At 47.6% G+C, this 22634-nt stretch overlaps 1 protein-coding gene across 1 annotated transcript in view; it reads left to right on the top strand.

The window, feature by feature from the left end:
- Window positions 1-22634, top strand: part of ARID4A (AT-rich interaction domain 4A) — a 58724-nt gene that overhangs the window by 19235 nt on the left and 16855 nt on the right. Inside the window, exons 6-11 of the mRNA XM_038756164.1 lie at window positions 5592-5671; window positions 5767-5861; window positions 8537-8669; window positions 14310-14389; window positions 14983-15056; window positions 15475-15641. Of these exons, the coding sequence (XP_038612092.1) occupies window positions 5592-5671; window positions 5767-5861; window positions 8537-8669; window positions 14310-14389; window positions 14983-15056; window positions 15475-15641 (629 nt within the window). The remainder of the gene's footprint in view (window positions 1-5591; window positions 5672-5766; window positions 5862-8536; window positions 8670-14309; window positions 14390-14982; window positions 15057-15474; window positions 15642-22634) is intronic.

The raw sequence follows: 22634 nt of genomic DNA, 5'->3' as shown, positions 1-22634 counted from the left end.
AGGGCTGGGGTAGATACCGGTTAATTAAGTTGGACACAGCCCCTGTCCCACGTGGGGCCCACAGTCCTAATCCCCATCTTACAGATGAGGTAACTGAGGCCCAGAGAAATAAAGTGACTTTCCCAAGGTCCCACAGCAGACAGGCTCCTCCCTCTAGACGGTAAGCTTCTTGTGGGCAGGGAACATGTATACTGTTCTCTCCCAAGCGCTCAGTTCAGTGCTCTGTAAGCGCTCAATAAATACTAGTGATTGAAGGAAAGAATTGGTCAGATTGGAAACCAGAGAAGAACAGTAGTTCAGAAGCTGAGACCAAAGAGGAAAGACTCTTCAAAGGCGTCAGATTTGGATTTTATTTGGCAAGAATGAGACCGTAGTGAGGGCAGGATCTATGGATTGGCCCGAAACCATTACTCCTCCTCCTCATCATCATCATCAATCGTATTTATTGAGTGCTTACTATGTGCAGAGCACTGTACTAAGCGCTTGGGAAGTACAAATTGGCAACATCTAGAGACAGTCCCTACCCAACAGTGGGCTCACAGTCTAAAAGGGGGAGACAGAGAACAAAACCATACTAACAAAATAAAATAAATAGAATAGATATGTACAAGTAAAATAAATAAATAGAGTAATAAATACGTACAAACATATATACATATATACAGGTGCTGTGGGGAAGGGAAGGAGGTAAGGTGGGAGGGATGGAGAGGGGGACGAGGGGGAGAGGAAGGAAGGGGCTTACTGGGAAGTTACAGGAAGAAGTTGGAGATGGGTCCGGTCAGGGGAAGCGGTGCAGGCTAACATTGGGATGCAAAATAAATTCCTCCCCATTCACCATTCCTAATATCCGTCTTTCCATCCACTAATCAGTAGTAAATGAGATCTGGAGAAGCATCTTAGCCTAGTGGATAGAGCCTGGGCTTGAGAGGCACCACCTGGGTTTCTAATCCCACCTCCGCCACTTGTTGGCTTTGTGACCTTGGACAAGTCACTTAACTTGAAGCAGCGTGGCTCAGTGGAAAGAGCCCGGGCTTGGGAGTCGGAGGGCGTGAGCTCTAATCCCGGCTCCGCCACTTGTCAGCTGGGTGACTTTGGGCAAGTCACTTCTCTGTGCCTCAGTGACCTCATCTGTAAAATGGGGATGAAGACTGTGAGCCCCACGTGGGACAACCTGATTACCTTGTATCCACCCCCAGCGCTTAGAACAGCGCTTGGCACATAGTAAGCGCTTAACAAATACCGTCACTATTAACTTCTCTGTGCCTGTTACTTGATCTGTAAAATGGGGTTAAGATTGTGAGCCCGATGTGAGATGGGGACCGTGTCCAAGCTGTTTAGTTGGTATCTACCCCAGCGCACAGTACAGTGCCTGGCACATAGTAAGCTCTTAACAAATACCATTTTTTAAATAATCTGTGAACCTTGAACTAGTAAATACCAGTCAAAGCAGTGCTAATTGATTTCCTTTCAACCTCCTCTTTCCCCAGAGGTACCCATTTCCCAAGGCTTAGAAACAAAAGTCCCATCATGCCGAATCCCGGCTCTGCCACGTGTCTGCCGTGTGACCTTGGGCAAGTCACTTCACTTCTCTGAGCCTCAGTTACCTCATCTGTAAAAGGGGGATTCAGACTGAGCCCCATGTGGGACAACTTGATCACCTTGTATCCCCCCCAGCGCTTAGAACTGGGCTCTGCACATAGTAAGCACTCAATAAATGCCATTATTATTATTATTATTATTATAGTAAGCACTTAACAAATGCCATTATTATTATTATTATTATTATATATATATCATATTATATATTATATTATGCCTAACCTCAGGCCTCCCTTGGAGCCTGGCACTCTCTCGGTCTCTAAAGCTGCCTCAGGCTTCTAGATTAGGATTTTCTTTCTTAACGGGGATGCGATGCAAGCGTCTGAACTATCGTTTTATAAAGGCAGCGTGCTCTTGGTTGGAAACAAAAAGAGTGGGAGAACGTTTTTAGAGTCGGCGTGGTCCGGTTTTAAAAAAAACCCAAAAACGGTCGGCCCGTGAAGCCGGAGCTTGAAGTTCCAGGCTCGATCCTGTCAGTGACAGGCGGGGTGACATGAGGCGATTTGCTTATCCTCCTTTTACAAATAGATGTAGAGAGGTTGGAAACGCCTGCCTCTCCAGGGTGTCATGAGGCTCGGGAGATAGAATATGTCATGTATGTGGAAACTCCTCGCGCTCTAGGGAGGCAAGACAAAACGCTATTTAGGTATATAGCGAAGGAAATATATACCTGTATATATGTATATACCTGTATATATGTATATATGTTTGTACATATTTATTACTCTATTTATTTTATTTGTACATATCTATTCTATTCATTTCATTTTGTTAGTATGTTTGGTTTTGTTCTCTGTCTCCCCCTTTTAGACTGTGAGCCCACTGTTGGGTAGGGACTGTCTCTAGATGTTGCCAATTTGTACTTCCCAAGCGCTTAGTCCAGTGCTCTGCACATAGTAAGCGCTCAATAAATACGATTGATGATGATGAAGGAAATGCTGCAGCGGCTGTGAGTGGCAAGGTTGAGTGGGTGAGTATATTGGGCATCTAATACAGCAGTCGCCAACCCCGCCCCCTGCCCAAAAGGAACTTACAGCCTAGCAAGGGAGAGATCAGAGATGCTAGAAGAGATCTTGAGGTAGCATCTGGACCACTCTCCATCCTCCAGGCAGGGGAGTGAGTGAACCCCCACAGCCCGTGTGGGTCTTAATCTTTCCTCAGTGATCTCCAAGCACAGGCAACCTGTATATTTCCTCGGTAGCCTGGCCCAGCGTGCCGTGGCCCTGACCGTCTTTCTACCGTCGAGCCCAAATCTCTCCTCCATTCATCAAAGATGCGCCTGATGCCGCGGTATATTTTTTTAAGGCTCAAACTGGTGATGTTGATTTCACGTTCCGTCAGCGCCTGCCTCCTAACACAGCTGTGAGGGTAGAACGTGTGAAAAGCAGCGTGGTGTAGCAGATGGAGCACGAGTCTGAGAACCAGAAGGCTGTGGGTTCTAATCCTGCCTCCACCACTTGTCTGCTGTGAGACCTTGGGCAAGTCAATGAACTTCTATATGCTTCAGTTACCTCATATGTAAAAATGGGGATTAAAAGTGTGAACCCATAGTGGGACAGGGATTATGCCCAACCTGATTAACTTGCATCTACCCAGCTCTTAGCGCATAGTAAGCGCTCAACAAACACCATAATTATTAATTATTATTAACGAGCCCCCAATGTTTCCCAAGCGCTTAGTACAGTGCTCTGCACACAGTAAGCGCTCAGTAAATACGATTGATGATGATTCCTGCTCTCCAAGAGGTCTAGGGGGGAAACGGACACAAACTAATTTATAGAAAGAAGGGAAAAATGGATCTGCAGGTGAACAAGGATAGAAATAGCAGAATAGAATTTCCCAACTCGCGACGATGTGACATGGAGATGGAAAGGGAAATGTGTGGGAAGGAATGGTCCCAAATTATCCCGCAGGACTTTTATCTCCGTAGAAAGTTTTTTGCATTTTTCACGCAGGTGGCCATTCTCGTTCTCCCATCTGTGGGTTGCTTTCTTGGCTAATGACCCCAGAATTGATCGCGGTGCCCCCAGTTCAACACAAAGCATGGTCACTATCGGGCGGGGGTAGGCTGGAGTCACCCCCCGACTTGAAAATTGGAACTCGTCCGAGGATGAGACACAAAAATGGTGACCGGTCGCGTGGAGAGCAGACGCGATGGGGCAGCGAGGGATGATCTTTTCACTGGGGAATGTAGAAGGCTTGTTGCTGGTTGCGCATAAGCTCGTTCTGGTCAGGGAATGGTCCTTCTAGTTCCGTGGTATTGTACTTTCCCAATCGCTTAGTACAGTGCTCTGCACATAGCGCTCAATAAATACCATTGGTTGAATTAGGCGCCGCTATTTCAATCCTTGTTCACCTGCAGATCCATTTTTCCCTTCTTTCTATAAATTAGTTTGTGTCCGTTTCCCCCTCTAGACCGTAAGCTCTTGGAGAGCGAGAATCATCATCATCATCATCAATCGTATTTATTGAGCGCTTACTGTGTGCAGAGCACTGTACTAAGCGCTTGGGAAGTACAAGCAGGCTCACAAACCATTTTATGCTCTCCCAAGTACTTAATACAGTCCTCTGCCTCCAGTAAGGGCTCAATATGGCTGACCCATCAATAGCTGCTTTATAGGATTTAAGGTGCTCTTGATAGCCGCTTTATGACTGGAAGATTTATTCAAATTACCCCCCCCATCCATTCAATTAAATAATGAGATTGGTTTTTATCTCTTTTTATAAAATTTGCCATCTTTTCTCCTGTGCAGTTGTACAATGCTGAGCATCCCATTAGAGTAAACTGGCTTTCTTTCAAAGCTCCTCAGGCTCCTTATGTCCCGTAAATCAATCATTTTAGAATAGTTGAAAAAAAAAAACTGCATGTGCGCAGAGTTTCATTACAATTAGGGCTTTAAGGGCCCGCTGTCCCAATCTAGGCCATCTTGGCAGTATTCCCCTCTCTGAGGTAATCTTTCAGCAGCTAAACCTGGATCTGTTTGGGAGCTCACTCTCTCGCCGCTCCCCTCCTCCACCTCTTCCACGGTATTGGGAAACAGCACGGCCTGGGATTCAGAAGGACCTGGGTTCTAATCCGGATTCTGCCACTTGTCTGCCGGGTGACCTTGGGCAAATGCCTTCACTTCTCTGGGCCTCAGTTACCTCATCTGTAAAATGAGGATTAAGACTGTGAGCCCCAAATGGGACAGGGACTGTGTTCGACCTGATTATCTTGTGTCTACCCCAGTGCGTGGCACGTAGTAAGCCCTTAACAGATAGCACAATCTGAGCCCCCTCCTAACTCTCTTCCTCCTCCTCCCACTCCCAATCCCCCCCGCCTTACCTCCTTCCCCTCTCACAGCACATGTATATATGTTTGTACATATTCTATTTATTTTATTTTGTTAATATGTTTTATTTTGTTGTCTGTCTCCCTCTCCTAGACTGTGAGCCCGCTGTTGGGTAGGGGCCGTCTCTAGATGTTGCCAGCTTGTACTTCCCAAGCGTTTAGTCCAGTGCTCTGCACACAGTAAGCGCTCAATAAATACGATTGAATGAATGAATGAATGAATTATTGGTTGTGGTTCATTCATCATTTGCTTGTCGAACCGTGTTTCATGAAAAAGGTAGAAGTCTTGGAAGGAAAGGAGGGAAGGAAGTAGTCCGGCCAATCGGAGTATTGCTTTTATTTTTTAACAGTATCTATTGAGCACTTACGGTGTGCAGAGCACTGTTCTACGTTCTTGGGAAAATACAACCGAACAGAGTTGGAAGACGCGATCCCATCCCACAAGGAGCTTGCAGTCTACAAGGGGAGACAGACTTTCCCCTTTGCGACAGTTTCCTCATATGTAAAATTAATGAACTCAGAACTAGCTTTCCCTTCGGACCAGGCGAAATCTTTCCTCAAAATAATGGTCCGTCCACTCTGCAAAATACCGAGTTAAAGGTCTGCAGTTAATTGATTTTCTAGAGGAAAAATCCCCTTGCTTCGCTTTCAATCATTGCAGTGTTCGATGACGGCGACGAGAGGACACTGCGCCGAACCTCACTGTGCCTGAAAGGGGAGCGACATTTTGCCGAGAGTGAGGTAAGAGAAGAGGTCATCGGCCCACCCCGACCCCGAGAGAGCTGCCAACCTGCCCAGGGCACACAATTTCAGCGGGATTGTGTTTTCCTTCCCAGACACTCGACCAGCTTCCACTCACCAATCCCGAGCACTTTGGAACTCCTGTCATCGGAAAGAAGTCCAACCGGGGAAGGAGATCCTCTCTTCCCATGTGAGTGTCTCAGAGCGGTATTAGGGGGGACCGACCCGCTATGTCAGGGTGTTACTCCTTCAGGAAGAAGCAATTTCTGACAGACACCCCCCTTTTAGAAATCACAGTTGGTGCATTCATTCAGTCGTATTTATTGAGCGCTTACTGTGTGCAGAGCACTGGACTAAGCACTTGGGAAGTACAAGTTGGCAGCATATAGAGACGGTCCCTACCCAACAACGGGCTCACGGTCTAGAAGGGGGAGACAGACAACAAAACAAAACTTGTGGACAGGTGACAAGCATCAGAATAAATAGAAGTAAAGCTAGGTGCACAGCATTAACAAAATAGAATAGTAAATATGTCCAAGTGAAATAGAGTAATAAATCCGTACAAACATATATACAGGTGCTGTAGGGAGGGGAAGGAGGTAGGGCGGAGGGGTGGGGAGGAGGAGAGGAAAAAGGGGGCTCAGCCTGTGGGAGGATCAGCTGTGTGGCCTAACACCTTGGGGCTTGGTAATTTTGTGCGTGCGTGTGTGCACGCGCACATCCATGGGTTTTTGTTTTTCTTCCTTTCCCACTCATCAGCTTGGGAGTCTGACAGTGGAATTTCTTGAGCACTTACTGTGCTTAGAGCAGTCAGTGGAATTTCTTGAGCTCTTACTGTGTGCAGAGCACTGTACTAAGCACTTGGGAGAGTACAATAGAGCAGAGTTGGCAGAAACGTTCCCTGCCCACAATAAGCTTACACTGTCCTAAGTGCTCAGGAGAATACAATGCAATAGACTATCTTGCCTTCAAGGAGCTTTCAGTTTTTGCGGGGAGACACATAAAATAAAACAATTACAGATTGGTAAAGCAACAAAGTGTAAGGATATGAGGATGATGGTATTTGTTAAGCGCTTACTATGTGCACAGCACTGTTCTAAGCGCTGCCGGTGGGGAGATACAAGGTGATCAGGGTGTCCCATGTGGGGCTCCGAGTCTTCATCCCCATTTTGCAGATGGGGGACCTGAGGCCCAGTGAAGTGACTTGCCCAAAGTCACACAGCAGACAAGTGGCAGAGCCAGGATTAGAACCCACGACCTCCGACTCCCAAGCCCGGGCTCTGGCCACTGAGCCACGCTGCTTCTCTAAATACTAGTACTGTATAGTATAGTAAGTAATAAAAACTAGTAGAATATATACATGTGTGCTGCTGGGGTGGGGCGGAGTAAGTCTCAAAGTTCTTGGTAGTACAGACGCAAGGACGTAAGCGCGAAGTGTAGCGCTTTGCACACAGGAAGCACTCAATAAATAGGATAGGCAATTCAGTAGCTGGGGGAGATGGAGTGGAGAGATGAGGTTAGTCAGGGAAGGCTTCCTGGAGGAGGTGCAATTTTAATCTAACTTTGAAGATGAGAAGAGCAGTGTTCGGTTGGATGCAGCCTAAGGGGAGGGCACCGTACTACGCCGGCTGGTAAGGTGGTGCAGAAGTTGGTTGCCCAGGGCATGGATCAACCTCCCTTCTGTTGGAGCATCTTACTGGCAACCAGCCCTGGTCTTGACTGCGTTAATCTAGGGGTGATGACTTAGGTGACCCCATTCCTTCTTTTCCATGCCAATGATCCAGTAGGAGAAGTAGCGTGATCTAGTGGATAAAGTCCGGGCCTGGGAGCAAGTGGATCTAGGTTCTAATCCCAGCTCTGCCACTTGTCGGCTGTGTGACCTTGGACAAATCACTTGTCTGTGCTTCAGTTACCTCATCTGCGAAGTGGGGATTCAATCAATTAATCAATCAGTCGTATTTATTGAGCGCTTACTGTGTGCAGAGCACTGTACTAAGCGCTTGGGAAGTACAAGTTGGCAACATATAGAGACAACAGTGGGCTCACAGTCTAAAAGATTCACCTGGGACATGGACTGTGGGCAACTAGCTCGAATCTACCCCAGTGCTTAGTACAGTACCTGCCACAGAGTAAGCAGACTGAGCCTCCTTTTTCCTCTCCTCCTCCCCATCCCTTCAGCACCTGCATATATGTTTGTACAGATTTTATTACTCCATTTATTTTACTTGGACATATTTACTATTCTATTTATTTTGTTAATGATGTGCATTTTGCTTTTTGTTCTGACGACTTGACACCTGTCCACGTTTTGTTGTGTTGTCTGTCTCCCCCTTCTAGACTGTGAGCCCGTTGTCGGGTAGGGACCGTCTCTATATGTTGCCAACTTGTACTTCCCAAGTGCTTAGTACACAGGAAGCGCTCAATAAATACAATTGAATGAATGAATGAATAATACCATTAAAAATGATAATAGTAATTGGGCCCCCAAATCAACTTTGTAATGAATATTCTTAGTGGTAGTGTATCTGTGAATATTTTAATCAGTCAATCAGTGGTATTTACTGGTGCTCACTACGTGCAGAGCACTGTATTAAGCACGTGGGAGAGCGCAATACAACAGAATTAGCAGACACGTTCCCCGCCCGTGATGAGCTTACAGTGTAGAGGGGGAGACAAATATTAATGTGAATAAGTAATTTATAGCATATAACTAAAAAATGAACATAAGGTTCCCGATTCGAATCCCCTGACAACGTCACCCCGGTGTGACTGGTGAGCCCTGAAAGCCAGTTGGCAGATTCTTGCATTGAGTGGATTCGTTGAGGTGTTTGTATAAAAGGATGTCCCATTGCTTTCATTCTTCAGCACAGAGGATGAGAAGGAGGAAGAAAGTAGTGAAGACGAGGATGAAGATAAGAAGCGTCTCAATGATGAATTACTAGGCAAAGTTGTCAGTGTCACGTGTACTCCAGAGAGGTCGGAGTGGTACCTTGCTTTGGTAAGTAGGCATGCGATGAAGACTAATTTAATAATAATAATTATAATGGCGTTTAATAATAATAATAATGATGGCATTTATTAAGCACTTACTGCGTGCAAAGCACTGTTCTAAGCGCTGGGGAGTTAACAAGGTGATCAGTTGTCCCTCAGGGGGCTCAGAGTCTTAATCTCCATTTTACAGATGAGATAACTGAGGCCCAGAGAAGTGAAGTGACTTGCCCAAAGTCACACAGTTGACAGTTGGTGAAGCCGGGGTTTGAACCCATGACCTCTGACTCCAAAGCCCGGGCTCTTTCCACTGAGCCACACTGCTTCTCTGTTTAAGCGCTTACTATGTGCAGAGCACTGCGGTACCTGTCCCTGGGGCTTTACTAGCCGTTGATTAGAAGGATGGTGTCCATCTGGATGGCGATTTTATGGCTCCAGACTTGGCGCCGCCCACCTGCCTGTGGAAACGTGGGATGGGGAAGATCTTTGCCTCCAAATCCAGGATGGACACCAGAGCAGCATTTTGCTCCGAGTAGCTCTTCAGTGAACTGGGAAAAATCTGGGTGTCTGTGGTATGTGGGTGGTGACTGGATTCCGGTCCAGGATTGCCCGGTAGCAGCTGGAGTGAGTAATCCAGATCTAATGTAAATTAGAAATCTTGAAATGGAATCCCTTCCTGGCCCAGAGTTATCATTGGAAACGAACCGTTCAGTGGCCTGGACACCTAGATCCGCCTGGGGGCTGTGGATCAGATGCTTTTCCTAGTGGGGAGGTCACAGCTCTGGGAGTCAGAAGGACCTGGGTTCTAAACCTGGCTCCACTACTTGACTGATGTGTGACCTTGAGCAAGTCACTTCACTTCTCTGGGCTTCTGTTTGTTCTGACGATTTTGACACCTGTCTGCATGTTTTGTTGTCTGTCTCCCCCTTCTAGACTGTGAGCCCACTGTTGGGTAGGAACTGTCTCTATATGTTGCCAATTTGTACTTCCCAAGCGCTTAGTACAGTGCTCTGCACACAGTAAGCGCTCAATAAATACGATTGAATGAATGAATGAATTTCCCTCATCTGTAAAAGGGGGATTGAGACTGTGAGCCCCACGTGGGACGGGGACTGAGTTTAACCAATTGGCTTGTATCCACCCCAGCCCTTAGTACAGTGCCTGGCACTTACTAAGCACTTAACAAATACCATAATTATTATTACTGTTTGTCAAACCCCAACCCCTTTGCCCGGCACTTCACATCCCAAATTCAATGTCTGTGATTCAAATTCGACGCTCAGTCGTATTTTTTTAGTGCTTACGGTGTGCAGAGCTCTGTAATAAGCGTCTGGGAGAGTACAATAGCCAAACTGATGTATTGCAGCTCACGCGAAGCGTATTCCAGAGTGGTCTGTTCGGGATTTTTCTTATAACCAGTAATGAGGGATCGCTGAGCAATCGGTTTTCCCAGAACTTGGGTTTCCCATCCCACTGTGGCTAGGACGTTGCTGGAGAATTAGGGAGGGTTTTCCAACAACGTGCACCCATTTGGATATAGAGCCTGGTGTGGTGTTGGAGGAAGAGGTTGTACAATTGCTCACAACAGCGCACCAGGCCCACACACTGGAGTGTTTGTCTTCCCGAATGCAGATACATCAGGGTCCTCCATCGATCAATGAATCGTATTTATTGAGCGCTCGTTGTGTACAGAGCACTGGACTAAGCGCTCCTTGGGAGAGCACAATACAACAAAGTTGGTAGACATGTTCTCTGCCCACAGTGAGCTTTCAGTTAGGGGGAGGCAAAGAGAGACGACTGTACTACTTTCAAAGGATACAAAAGTGTTTCTGATCTTTTACTGCCCTCCAAAATAGTCATTCTTCTTCAGTGAAGCAGAACCTTTGTACTGGGCTTTATTTTAAGATTTTAAAATCCCAGAATGGATTCTGCCGTTTGTACCTACTGAAGGAAATTTAATTTATTTTTGAAACCTAAGGGTGCGCTATTAACTACCGGACTGGCAAGTTAAGTGAAGCATGTATTTGTGGCAGCAGTATCGTCAACTGTTGTTTATCTGTGTCTGATTTCAGTCCCAAAGCTATATTAATATCTTGGAAAATATTATCTGTCCCTGGTTTTCAACAACTGATTCATATTTTAAAGTAGGAAAGATGAAGTGCCTTGTCATCAATTAATAGCACTGTGGCTTATGATACTTTAAGTATTTATCACAGTAGTTATTGATTGCAGATCAAAGTACAGTCAGATCTGCCAGAATGTATGTTTTCAGCCCACAAAATGGAACGGCCTGGTGGAAGGAGCACAGAACTGAGAGTCGGAGGACCTGGGTTCTAATCCCGGCTCTGCCAGTAGCCTGCTCTGTGACCTTGGGCAAGCCACTCCACTTCTCTGTGCCTTAGCTTCCTCATCTGCAAAATGCCATTTAAATAATACCCATTCTCTGTAACCCCTTAAACTGTGAGCCCCGTGTGGGACAGCGACTGTGTCCAACCTTAGAAACTTGCATCCCCCCCCAGCAGCTAGATCAGTGCTTGACACATAGTAAGCGCTGAACAAATACCATTAAAGAAAATGTACCTCCCGTACACTCTGGGAGAACTTTTTGTCTAGCTGGAGTAGGAGCAGGAACGGTATTTATCGGGCCCCTGTTCTAAGTGATTAGGAAGTTCCCCAAAAGCACAAGAACCAGTGGTGAGGAGAGAAGATATATTTGTGTCCCCTGTTAGAGTGGAAGCTCCTTTCGGGCGTTGTGCTTCTGTCATAATAATAATAATGGCACTTGTTAAGTGCTTACTGTGTGCAGAGCACTGTTCTAAGCGCTGGGAGGGTTACAAGGTGACTAAGTTGTCCCACGTGGGGCTCACAGTCTTAATCCCCATTTTACAGATGAGGTAACTGAGGCTCAGAGAAGTTAAGTGACTTGCCCAAGGTCACACAGCAGACGTGGTGGAGTCGGGATTCGAACCCATGACCTCTGACCCCAAAGCCCGGGCTCTTTCCACTGAGCCACGCTGCTCCTAGTCATAGTTTCCCAAGCACTTAGTACAAGGCAGGACACTCGCTATGCTCGCGGTACGTATCTTTATTACATCCGCTGCTCTGTTTGGGGCCTAGTTAGTGAGCACTTGAAATAGTCCCAGTTCTCTGCAACTACCTCACCTCCCTTCTCTCCTTCTACTGCCCAGCCCGCACCCTCCGCTCCTCCGCCGCTAATCTCCTCACTGTACCTCGTTCTCGCCTGTCCCGCCGTCGACCCCCGGCCCACGTCATCCCCCGGGCCTGGAATGCCCTCCCTCTGCCCCTCCGCCAAGCTAGCTCTCTTCCTCCCTTCAAGGCCCTGCTGAGAGCTCACCTCCTCCAGGAGGCCTTCCCAGACTGAGCCCCTTCCTTCCTCTCCCCCTCGTCCCCCTCTCCATCCCCCCATCTTACCTCCTTCCCTTCCCCACAGCACCTGTATATATGTATATATGGTTGTACATATTTATTACTCTATTTATTTATTTATTTATTTATTTTACTTGTACATTTCTATCCTATTTATTTTATTTTGTTGGTATGTTTGATTCTGTTCTCTGTCTCCCCCTTTTAGACTGTGAGCCCACTGTTGGGTAGGGACTGTCTCTATATGTTGCCAATTTGTACTTCCCAAGCGCTTAGTACAGTGTTCTGCACATATTATGCGCTCAATAAATACGATTGATTGATTGATTGATAACTAGCTGCAGTCTCCAGTTTCCTCAGGGAGGAGGCCAGCTGCCAAAGCTGTAAAGACTCTGTGAGTGAAAGGAGAGCTAGCAGGAAGCCGGTGAGTGGGCCAGACAAGAAGCCAACCGCTCTTACGAGCGGCTTAACGGGACTGGCAGCCCTTCAGGAAACTGGGGGTTCCCTTTCTTTATGTGCAAGGGTCGCAGGGTCGGATCGTGATGACAGAGCCCCGGGGCCAGGGCTCCCACTAGGTCTGACAGGGGTTTGAAGGATCTGGGGCGAGCGGTTCCTAACGCGCTACTCGGGGATAAGTTGGAAGCATGAGTGACTCCATTCCTCCTCCTGGAGGGGCATCAGTCAGTCAGTCATATTTATTGAGCACTTACTGTTTGCAGAGCACTGTACTAAGCACTAAGGAGAGTACAGTACAACAATAATGAGACACATTATCTGCCCACAATGGGATTGTCATCAAGGAAGGTAGCAGCATGGACTTCCTCCAACCTGGTGCTCCTGGCGATCTTATTGGGGATTCCCAATGGCTGCTGTTCTTTGTGAACTAATCAATCAATAGTACTAATTGAGCGCTTACCCCCTCCTCCCCTTCCCCACCCCCCCGCCTTACCTCCTTCCCCTTCCCGCAGCACCTGTATATATGTATATATATTTGTACATATTTATTACTCTATTTTATTTGTACATATTTATTGTATTTATTTTATTTTGTTAATATGTTTTGTTTTGTTGTCTGTCTCCCCCTTCTAGACTGTGAGCCCGCCGTTGGGTAGGGACAGTCTCTATATGTTGCCAACTTGTACTTCCCAAGCGCTTAGTACAGTGCTCTGCACACAGTAAGCGCTCAATAAATATGATTGAATGAATGAATATGGGGGGCTCTGAAGCACGTATAATGACCAGGCTGTGGGGGGACAGGTCCACTGGGGGCCTGGAGTCTTGGGAAGTCATAGGTGGGGGGACACGGGGGTAAGAAGGATGTTCTCTCTGAGATTCCATCAGGCACATCGGGATGCCATGTGGAGGGTGATGGATTGAAAGAGTTCCTTACTATTATTACCATTATCAATAATTATTATTAATATTATTATATTATAAATATGTAATATCCTTAATTTTACATTCTATTTATTTTATATATGAATACATTTGTATTTGCTTCGCATATTTATTTATATTTATTCTACAAATTCATAATTTTATAATTTAGTATTTATAATATAGATATATAATGCATTTATATTATTAATGTAATGTTAATGATTAATAATGTTAGTGTGATATATTAATGATAATAATAATAGCAGTATTTGTTAAGCACTTACTATGTTTCAGGCACTGTACTAAGCACTGGGGTGGATACAGGTAAACCACGTTGGACACAGTCTCTGTCCCATGTGGACCTCACAGTCTCAATCCCCATTTTACAAATGAGGTAACCAAGGCACAGAGAAGTAAAGTGACGTGGCCAGGGTCACACAGCAGACAAGTGGTGGAACTGGGATTAGAACCCATGACCTTCTGACCCCCAGGGCTGTGCTCTATCTTCTATGCCCTGCCTTATTCTACCCCGAGGGATTATAATATTGTTCCAAGCTCTTCTTTGAGTGGTTCAAGGTGAGGCAGCCAAGCCATCCTTCCATCTTGGTCCGACAGTTCATGCACTCAGCCTGGCCTTTCCGTTTTTGCTGGAAATAACATGACTTAGATCAGCGATTATTTGGTTCCATGAATGTCTGCTGTCTGCAATAAAGACTACAATCTGTTCTGTGGAGCAGGGGGTGGGGAGCCTTCAGTGGGGAATAATAGAGTCCTTGAGATCGAAACAGTCAGTGGAACTTAGGTGTTCTTTAAAAAACAAAAAGCAAAAAGAAACCTCACCCCCATGCCAGAATGTAAATCTGTGTGCTTGCATTTGAAATTTCAGGTAGTATCGCCCAGCTGTAACGATGACATCACAGTGAAAAGAGACCAGTGCCTAGTTCGGTCATTTGCGGATTCCAAATTGTGAGTAATAGGCTGTTTCCCAGTGGGAGGGAGAGAATCCGTTCAGTATGGTGAGCGTGGCTGGAACTCTGTGGGCAAGCACACCGGATGGTAATGCATCCGCTTTTAGTCAGTCAGTTGTGCTTACTGTGGGCAGAGCACTGTACTAAGCGCTTGGGAGAGTACAGTAGAACAATAAGCAGACGCATTCCCTGCCCACAGTGAGCTTACAGTCTAGAGGGGGAGACAGATATTAATATAAATAAATAAATGACAGATGGTGGGCATTAAGTGCTGTGGAATTGGAAGGGGGGAATGAATCAAGGGAGCCTGTCGGTGACACAGAAGGGAGTGGGAGAAGAGAAAAGGAGGATTTAGTCAGGCAAGGTTTCTTGTTGGAGATGTTCCTTCATAAGGCTTTGAATGTGGGGACACTCATTGTCGGTTGTTCAAAGTCCTTCTGGGGGAAGAGAGTGCCCATTCAGTAGTTTGAGGTCCTCTTTTTTGCACTTTGCAGGCAGCCTGCAATTTCCAAAAATGCGATGGGGGGCTCCGACAGCATAACTTCACAGGCACTAGGTGGTTTTGAGTAAATCGGTTCCTTTCTTTTTCAGTTACTCAATAGCAAGGAAGGACATCAAGGAAGCAGACTTCAATCTCCCCAAGGCCGAGCTCACAACTAAACGAGGTAGAATACTAAGCTTGGGTCGTGTTACATCGTGTTTCACCCGATAAGCAATCACTCTTTTAGATCTCACCCTGTGGTGAATGACCAAAAGTTGAGGCTAGACCAGATTGTTCACTTTGACCCTATTTTCAAATAATCAGAGTGATTCATTCATTGTTGTATTTGTTGAGCTCTTACTGTGTGCAGATGACTGTACTAAGAGCTTGAAAAAGTACAGTACGACAATAAACAGTGACGTTCCCTGCTTGCAAGGAGCTTACAGTCTAGATGATTCTTCCCATCGAGACCATCATTTCCTTAATATTTTCTGGGCTAGGGCACCACAGTCTCATCTCAAAAATGCCATCGGACCCTATAACACTTGGAAACGGTACCATTTGACTTCTAGTTTGTGAACTCCAAGTATTCTCCCTCCCAGGGCTGCAGGAAGCAAGCAGTTTTCTGAAAACCAGAGCTGTTCCTGACCATTGGAAAATGGACATAAGTGAAATCCTCGAGTCTTCCAGTAGTGATGAAGAGGGCGGAACAGCTGAGGAAAGCGAGGAGGAAAAAGAGAAAGAAGATGGAAAGGAGGAAGAGGAAGTGGTAAGTGCAACGCAGCAAAAATGATAGTTTAGCCAAAGGGAGTAAAAACACATGGTCTCTCAAATCAGGGCAGGCAAATTGGGAGGGGGTGGAAAGTCATCTTTTTCTCTGAGTCTCAGCCTTCATCCTCTGTCCCACAGTTACTTCTTTTCCCCATTCTGCCCTTGCTTTGGTCGAGTCGGTTAGCTAGACCACAGAGGTTTCTGAAAAGTAGTGTTTTCTCCATATAGTCCAGTATACAGATTGTCCCTAGTTCCTTTGGAATTGTCCCAGAAAGATGCAGCAGAGAAGACGGAATTGTTAATCAGTCAGTGGTATTTATTGAGCGCTCACTGTGTGCCGAGCAACGTACTAAGCCCCGGGGAGAGTGCAGTATGACAGAGTTAGTAGACTCGTTGGAAGTGTAAGGGGTTGTACTCCCCATCCGGGATCTCCAAACTCCCCAGATCACCGTTCGGGGGCTGCTGCCCCGGTCGTCTGAATAGTCTTCAAAACCCTGGTGTAGTGGCTAGAGCACAGGCCTGGGATTCAGAAGATTGTGGGTTCTAATCCCGGCCCCGCCACTTGTCTGCTGGGTGACTTTGGGCAAGCCACTTCACTTCTCTGGGCCTCAGTTACCTCATCAGTAAAAAGGGGATTGAGACTGTGAGCCCCATGCGGGACAGGGACTGTGTCCAATCCAATTTGCTTGTATCCACTCTAGCGCTTAGTACAGTGCCTGGTACACGGTAAGCGCTTAACAAATACCATGATTATTATTATTATTATTATCATCCCCCGGGACATTGTTGCAGATGAGGCCGTTTAGCCCAAGCCTACCTTTTGATACACGTATTTACGTAAGCTTGTTATGGGTAGGGACTGTGCAAACCAATGTGAACCCCCCCTCTAGGCTGTGAGCTCGTTTTGGGCGGGGAATGGCACTGTTTATTGTTGTATTGTACTCTCCCAGGCGCTTAGTACGGTGCTGTGCACACAGCAAGCGCTCAGGAGAGATGATTGATAGATATCCAATTGACAGGTCATGATTCCAGTTCTGTCCCTTCAGTTGCTTCTCAGTGTCCAATGCTGCTCCCACCAACTTTCCCAAGAGCGAGGCGCAAAGAGCCCGATGTTACAAATGCGTTCACTCGGCTGCTCTCTATTTGAGGGAGGGAGATGACAGGTGGGTGAAACGGGGAAGACAGGAGCGCCTCGGCTGGCTTTCATTCTTTGCCATCGACTCGGGAGAGTGGTGTTTTTTTGTGTCTGGGCCCTGGATGGGTCTCTGACCTAGTTGGATCGAGAAAAGTAAACTTATTTTGTTTTCCAAAGCCGGGGGGGCAGGTCTTCCTCTCCCATCACCTCCTCTGCAGTCCAGGCTGAGGATCTGTCACTCCCCAAATCCCGGAATGGCCCTTCCCACTTGCAGGCGGCCTACCGTGTTGCCATAGTAACATGCTGTTGGTTCTCACTGAGCATGCTCAGGAGGGGCAGGAAGGTTTAGCAGAGGCTTGGCTGGCTGCCAGGCGAGGTTTGCCAGATGCTTTGAAATGGGCCGTCTTTCTTTCCCTTTCATGTAATGTCCGATTTTGTGTTAACGTGGAGGAGCACGTAAGTCATGCCGGGGAGCCGTTCGGACGCGCCGGCCCGAGAGGGAAAGCAAACCTCGGCCGCCGCGAGTTAGCCTGAAAAATGTCCAGGCACCGGGCAGACTAAGTAGGAGGGAAACAAACCTGACCATTTTGCATGTGAAAGGGAGCGCAACACCTAGGTAAGGATTCTGTGTGCGTCTAACGTGAAGCCGCATTTCGATTGCTAATATGTGGATGGACGTCAGGCGTGGGGAAACTCCCGACAGTCGGGTCTGAGCCACCCGTAATCAAGGGTAATTGTTTTCTTGTGTAAAGACAGCGGGAGTCTATTTTTAGCTATTCAGGGGATGGAGGCTGTGTCCTTTTTTTTCCCTTCCCGCCCCCCCATTCCCACCCCTTCCCTCCAAAAAAAAAAAAAACCCTTGAACAAGCTTGGGATTTATTTAAAACGCCCCTGTAACTCACTTGCTTTGGGAAACCTGAAAACTGAATGTAAGATGGGAAGAAATTTTGTCCAGGTGCTTCTCTGCTATCTTTTCTTCATTTCCAGGGTGGGATGTGCCCAATACGGAGATCTAGGGTCAAGAGTGAGCAGGCCACGTTTTGCAGGGTGTGAACTGCTGCAGCCTGTTTTATTAGGATTAGCTGGAGCCGCTGTTGCTAATGACTGGAAATCAGAGGTTCGATTCAGTCTGCTGCTTTCTGGTTTTTATTTCTGCCGTTTCCAGATCGCACCCGGCCTAGAAGCCGTGCAGATTTTTGAACAAAGAAACCGGAGCCGGGTGGTTTTGTTTTGGGTTTTTGTTTTGGGTTTTTTTGCTTTTTTTTAAGGGGGTGGGGAGAGAGAAATGACAGTGAACAAATGAGGCTCTTTCAAATTCTGACTTCAACAGGGCCCTGTTGGCCTTTGCAAGGGTGGGAGAAGGGGATATTCTGTAGAAAGGACAGGCGAGAGCGTCCATTGTTTTCAGGTGACAGTTTTCAGTATGGTAGACCTTCGGGCTGCAGACACCTGGGGGAAAGTGTTGGGCCCTTTTGAGGTAGGAATGGCCAGAAGGCAGGCTCTAGTTCACAGTGGGTTTGTGAGACCCACGGGGAAATTACAGGTTTGAAGTGCTGGTCAGACTAAATTGCTTGATTAGCAGGAACTTCTGGGCGTTTATATTTCTGTTCTACCTCCAGGCCAAGCCAGTTGGCTTTCTTCAGTGAATTTCCCCACCTTCCAGCTTTAAAAAAAAAAAAAAATTCAGCTGCAGTTTAGCAGCTGACTCCAAAATTCAGCTGCTGAATCATTCCAACCCACAAAACGAAGGAATTTTATGTTCAGTTTAGCAGGCTCTCGCCTTGGTCAAAAGTCAGGTCATTCCGCTCCATCTTCCCCAAAGCTGGGAGGAGTGTAAACTTTAGCCCTCCAAGCTAGTGAACAGCCGGTTGGTCCAACTTGCCATCACGGGCCTTTTAGCCAAATCTCTGGGGGGTTGGGGGTGTCCAGTCGTCATTTCATTATAAATCTGGGATCGCGCCCATAAATCGGTCACCAAAAACGCGCTGATCCCATGGTGGTCCTCGATCCATTTGGAACGGAATTTAGCCGACCGCTCGGTTCCGACAACCATCAGACAGGTTGGTGGAGGCTTCCTCAGGGCTGGAGGGGACAGAATATTTTGTCTCCGTACGTCCCGTCACAACTCTTGTGGGAAACCGCGTGGAGATTCTGGAAAGATCCCTCCTTTGATTCTGCGCCCTTGGCGTCACGCCCAGGACTATTTTTATGAATGATGATGAATTTGGTGACTGGAGGGGGGATAACAGGGAGGAAAAATGCCCTCGTGAAGTCCTCGTTGTCGGGTACCCTGGGCCGAGAAGGGTCCGACGAGATCGTAACCGGATGGGAACGGGACCGGGAGCAGGGTTCACTGTATGCAATACGATTCTGGGACACACAGTGGGATGTCGACACGGGTGTCGGTAATATGCAGAGCGTACCGTGTATTTCTGTCCCCGGCAGTGTGTAGAAGGCCCCACTTCTTTTTAAGATGGCTGGGGGAGAGTTGGTTGGATGGGTGTGGCCGATGTGCCATCCTGGAAGAACCGGTCTCCGGGGGCCAGGACTTGGGAAGGCAGGGAAGGGTGGGAATGGGGCAGACCGCGGCGGTGGCCGGGAGGCTGCTTGGAATCCCAGGCCGGCCCCTCGGGCTCTTTGGCTTGGCACGTCACTCCCCGGTGCCAGCGCCGGAAGTCGCATAAGCTGACGGTCTTGTGCCTCAGTGATAGGCCGAAGGCACGGGAGCAGTTCAGCAGTATTTTAGAAAAATTTCAGATTATTGGGTTGAATTTACATTGACTTACCAGAGGGCAGGAATAAGTAGCATTTGCTTCACTGGCTCTGATCCTCCTAACACGACCGCAGCACTTAGAACAGTGCTTCAGCGCTTAGAACAGTGCTTTGCAATCAATCAATCAATCAATCAATCGTATTTATTGAGCGCTTACTATGTGCAGAGCACTGTACTAAGCGCTTGGGAAGTACAAATTGGCAACACATAGAGACAGTCCCTACCCAGAAGTGGGCTCACAGTCTAAAAGGGGGACACAGAGAACAGAACCAAACATAAAAACAAAATAAAATAAATAGGATAGAAATGTACAAGTGAAATAAATAAATAAATAAATAAATAGAGTAATAAATATGTACAACCATATATACATATAGGTGCTGTGGGGAAGGGAAGGAGGTAAGATGGGGGGATGGAGAGGGGGACGAGGGGGAGAGGAAGGAAGGGGCTCAGTCTGGGAAGGCCTCCTGGAGGAGGTGAGCTCTCAGCAGGGCCTTGAAGGGAGGAAGAGAGCTAGCTTGGCGGAGGGGCAGAGGGAGGGCATTCCAGGCCCGGGGGATGACGTCGGCCGGGGGTCGATGGCGGGACAGGCGAGAACGAGGTACAGTGAGGAGATTAGCGGTGGAGGAGCGGAGGGTGCGGGCTGGGCTGGAGAAGGAGAGAAGGGAGGTGAGGTAGGAGGGGGCGAGGTGATGGACAGCCTTGAAGCCCAGGGTGAGGAGTTTGCACATAGTAAGCGCTTAATAAATGCCATTATAAAAAAAAAAAGTCACATTTCCTGAGGGGAAAACGGCCAGTTGTTTGGGAGAGCCAAACCTGAAGTTGACTGGGTTGAGAGTCCCTTCTTCAGGACTTTGGGGTAATTTCCAGAGCCCGCCAAACGCATTGTTCAGTCGGGTCTTAACACATATTTAATGAATTGTACCACCTGACCCCACTGCCAGAGTCCAAGCCTGCCACTAAGCTTCTCCAGATTGGGTCATGTTCCTGGTTTGCCCCAGACTTCCCTGTCGAAATTCTGCACCAGCAGCTCTGCGTGCTTTCTTTTTTCCTTAGGGGAGTTTTCCTGAGCCAAGTGGGACTTTTGAAAGGCCCATCAGTTATCCATTTCAGTTTTCTCTCTGCAGTCAAGAGAGGGAGAAGCATCTGAGGACAATCTGGGGGCCCCTGGGGAACGACCCTCCTTGACTGTTTTTGTCTGAGAGGGCTTCAGGGATGGGAGGGGCAGTTTATTTGCTCAGGGCAGTCGTCTTCTGTCACTTGTTCTTGTCCCTGCCTCCTCCCTCTGGGAGTTCAAAGCCACCGTGCTGAGCAGTTTGATCCATTGCAAAAGCAGCGTTTTCATTTCATACGGTTCTGGGCAGATTGTACTGGCACTGAAGTAGCCCTAAATCGGTTTTCGAATTCTAATTTTAGGATGAGACTGTTCATAGCTCAGGCTGGAGGCGATGGATTGGGAGAAATTCCTGTTTCGTCGTAAGCACTAAACACCCAGGATTCAGCGGGCAGGGGATTACAGTATAACATTAAAATGAAGTTCTGAGTCAAGCTGGGGATGTCAATCAGTTTGTTTATTGAGAGCCTACTGGGGGCAGAGCACTGTACTGAGTGCTTGGAAGAGTACAAAATAACCGAGTTGGTAGACATATTCCTTGCCTGCAACGAGCTTACAGTCCAGAGGGCAAGAAAGATGTTAGCGTAAATAAATTGCGGATGTGGACATAAATGCCTTGGGGCTGAGGAAGGAGTGAATAAAGGGAGCAGATCAGTGCGAAGCCGAAGGAGGGCTTGGAAAAGGCCTCTTGGAAGAGATGTGCCTTCAGTAAGGCTTTGAAGGTGGGGAGAGTGATGGTCTGTTGGATGTGAAGAGGGAAAGTGGTCCAGGCCAGAGGGAGGACCAGGGTGAGAGGTCGGTGGCAAGTTAGACAAGATGGAGGTACAATGAATAGGTTGATGCCTGGCGAGTCAAGAATAGTCCTCCCTTTTATGAGGGGCAGGGGCTGAGCGAGTTCATGCCGCGTTTAGTGCAGCCCGGCCACGGTGGACCCTGAAGCGGCCTTCCCATTTTACCGGGAAGAGCGGCCCCCTCACCGGCACACGCCCTCACAACCGGAGCCTCAGGCTGGGCTCCCCTCAGCTCAGCGAGAATGTGGCTCTGGCTTTCCAGGAGAATCGGGTAACACTTTGTTTTCGTTTCTGGGGTTTTTTTGCTGTTATTGTTGTTGGTTTGGTTTTTTTTAATAGTATTTGTTAGGCGCTTACTTCTTTGTCCAGAAACGCTCTGGGCATGTTACTCCCCTCCTCAAAAATCTCCAGTGGCTACCAATCAATCTGCGCATCAGGCAGAAACTCCTCACCCTGGGCTTCAAGGCTGTCCATCCCCTCGCCCCCTCCTACCTCACCTCCCTTCTCTCCTTCTCCAGCCCAGCCCGCACCCTCCGCTCCTCCGCCGCTAATCTCCTCACCGGGCCTCTTTCTCGCCTGTCCCGCCATTGACCCCCGGCCCACGTCATCCCCCGGGCCCGGAATGCCCTCCCTCTGCCCATCCGCCGAGCTAGCTCTCTTCCTCCCTTCAAGGCCCTACTGAGAGCTCACCTCCTCCAGGAGGCCTTCCCAGACTGAGCCCCTTCCTTCCTCTCCCCCTCGTCCCCCTCTCCATCCCCCCATCCTACCTCCTTCCCTTCCCCACAGCACCTGTATATATGTTTATATGTTTGTACATATTTATTACTCTATTTATCTTACTTGTCCATATCTATTCTATTTATTTTATTTTGTTAGTATGTTTGGTTTTGTTCTCTGTCTCCCCCTTCTAGACTGTGAGCCCGCTGTTGGGTAGGGACTGTCTCTATGTGTTGCCGACTTGTACTTCCCAAGCGCTTAGTCCAGTGCTCTGCACACAGTAAGCGCTCAATAAATACGATTGATTGATTGATTACTGTGTGCCAGGCACTGTACTAAGCACTGGGGTAAATGGAAGCTAAACAGGTTGCCTGCAGTCCACGTCCCACATAGGCCTCACGTTCTTGATCCCCATTTTAGAGATGAGGTCACTGAGGCATAGAGAAGTGACTCGCCCAAGG

Source organism: Tachyglossus aculeatus, chromosome 14 (assembly GCF_015852505.1).
Source record: "Tachyglossus aculeatus isolate mTacAcu1 chromosome 14, mTacAcu1.pri, whole genome shotgun sequence".
Taxonomy (NCBI): domain Eukaryota; kingdom Metazoa; phylum Chordata; class Mammalia; order Monotremata; family Tachyglossidae; genus Tachyglossus; species Tachyglossus aculeatus.
The sequence above is the reverse complement of the archived record's forward strand: the minus strand, read 5'-3'. Positions and strand labels throughout refer to the sequence as shown.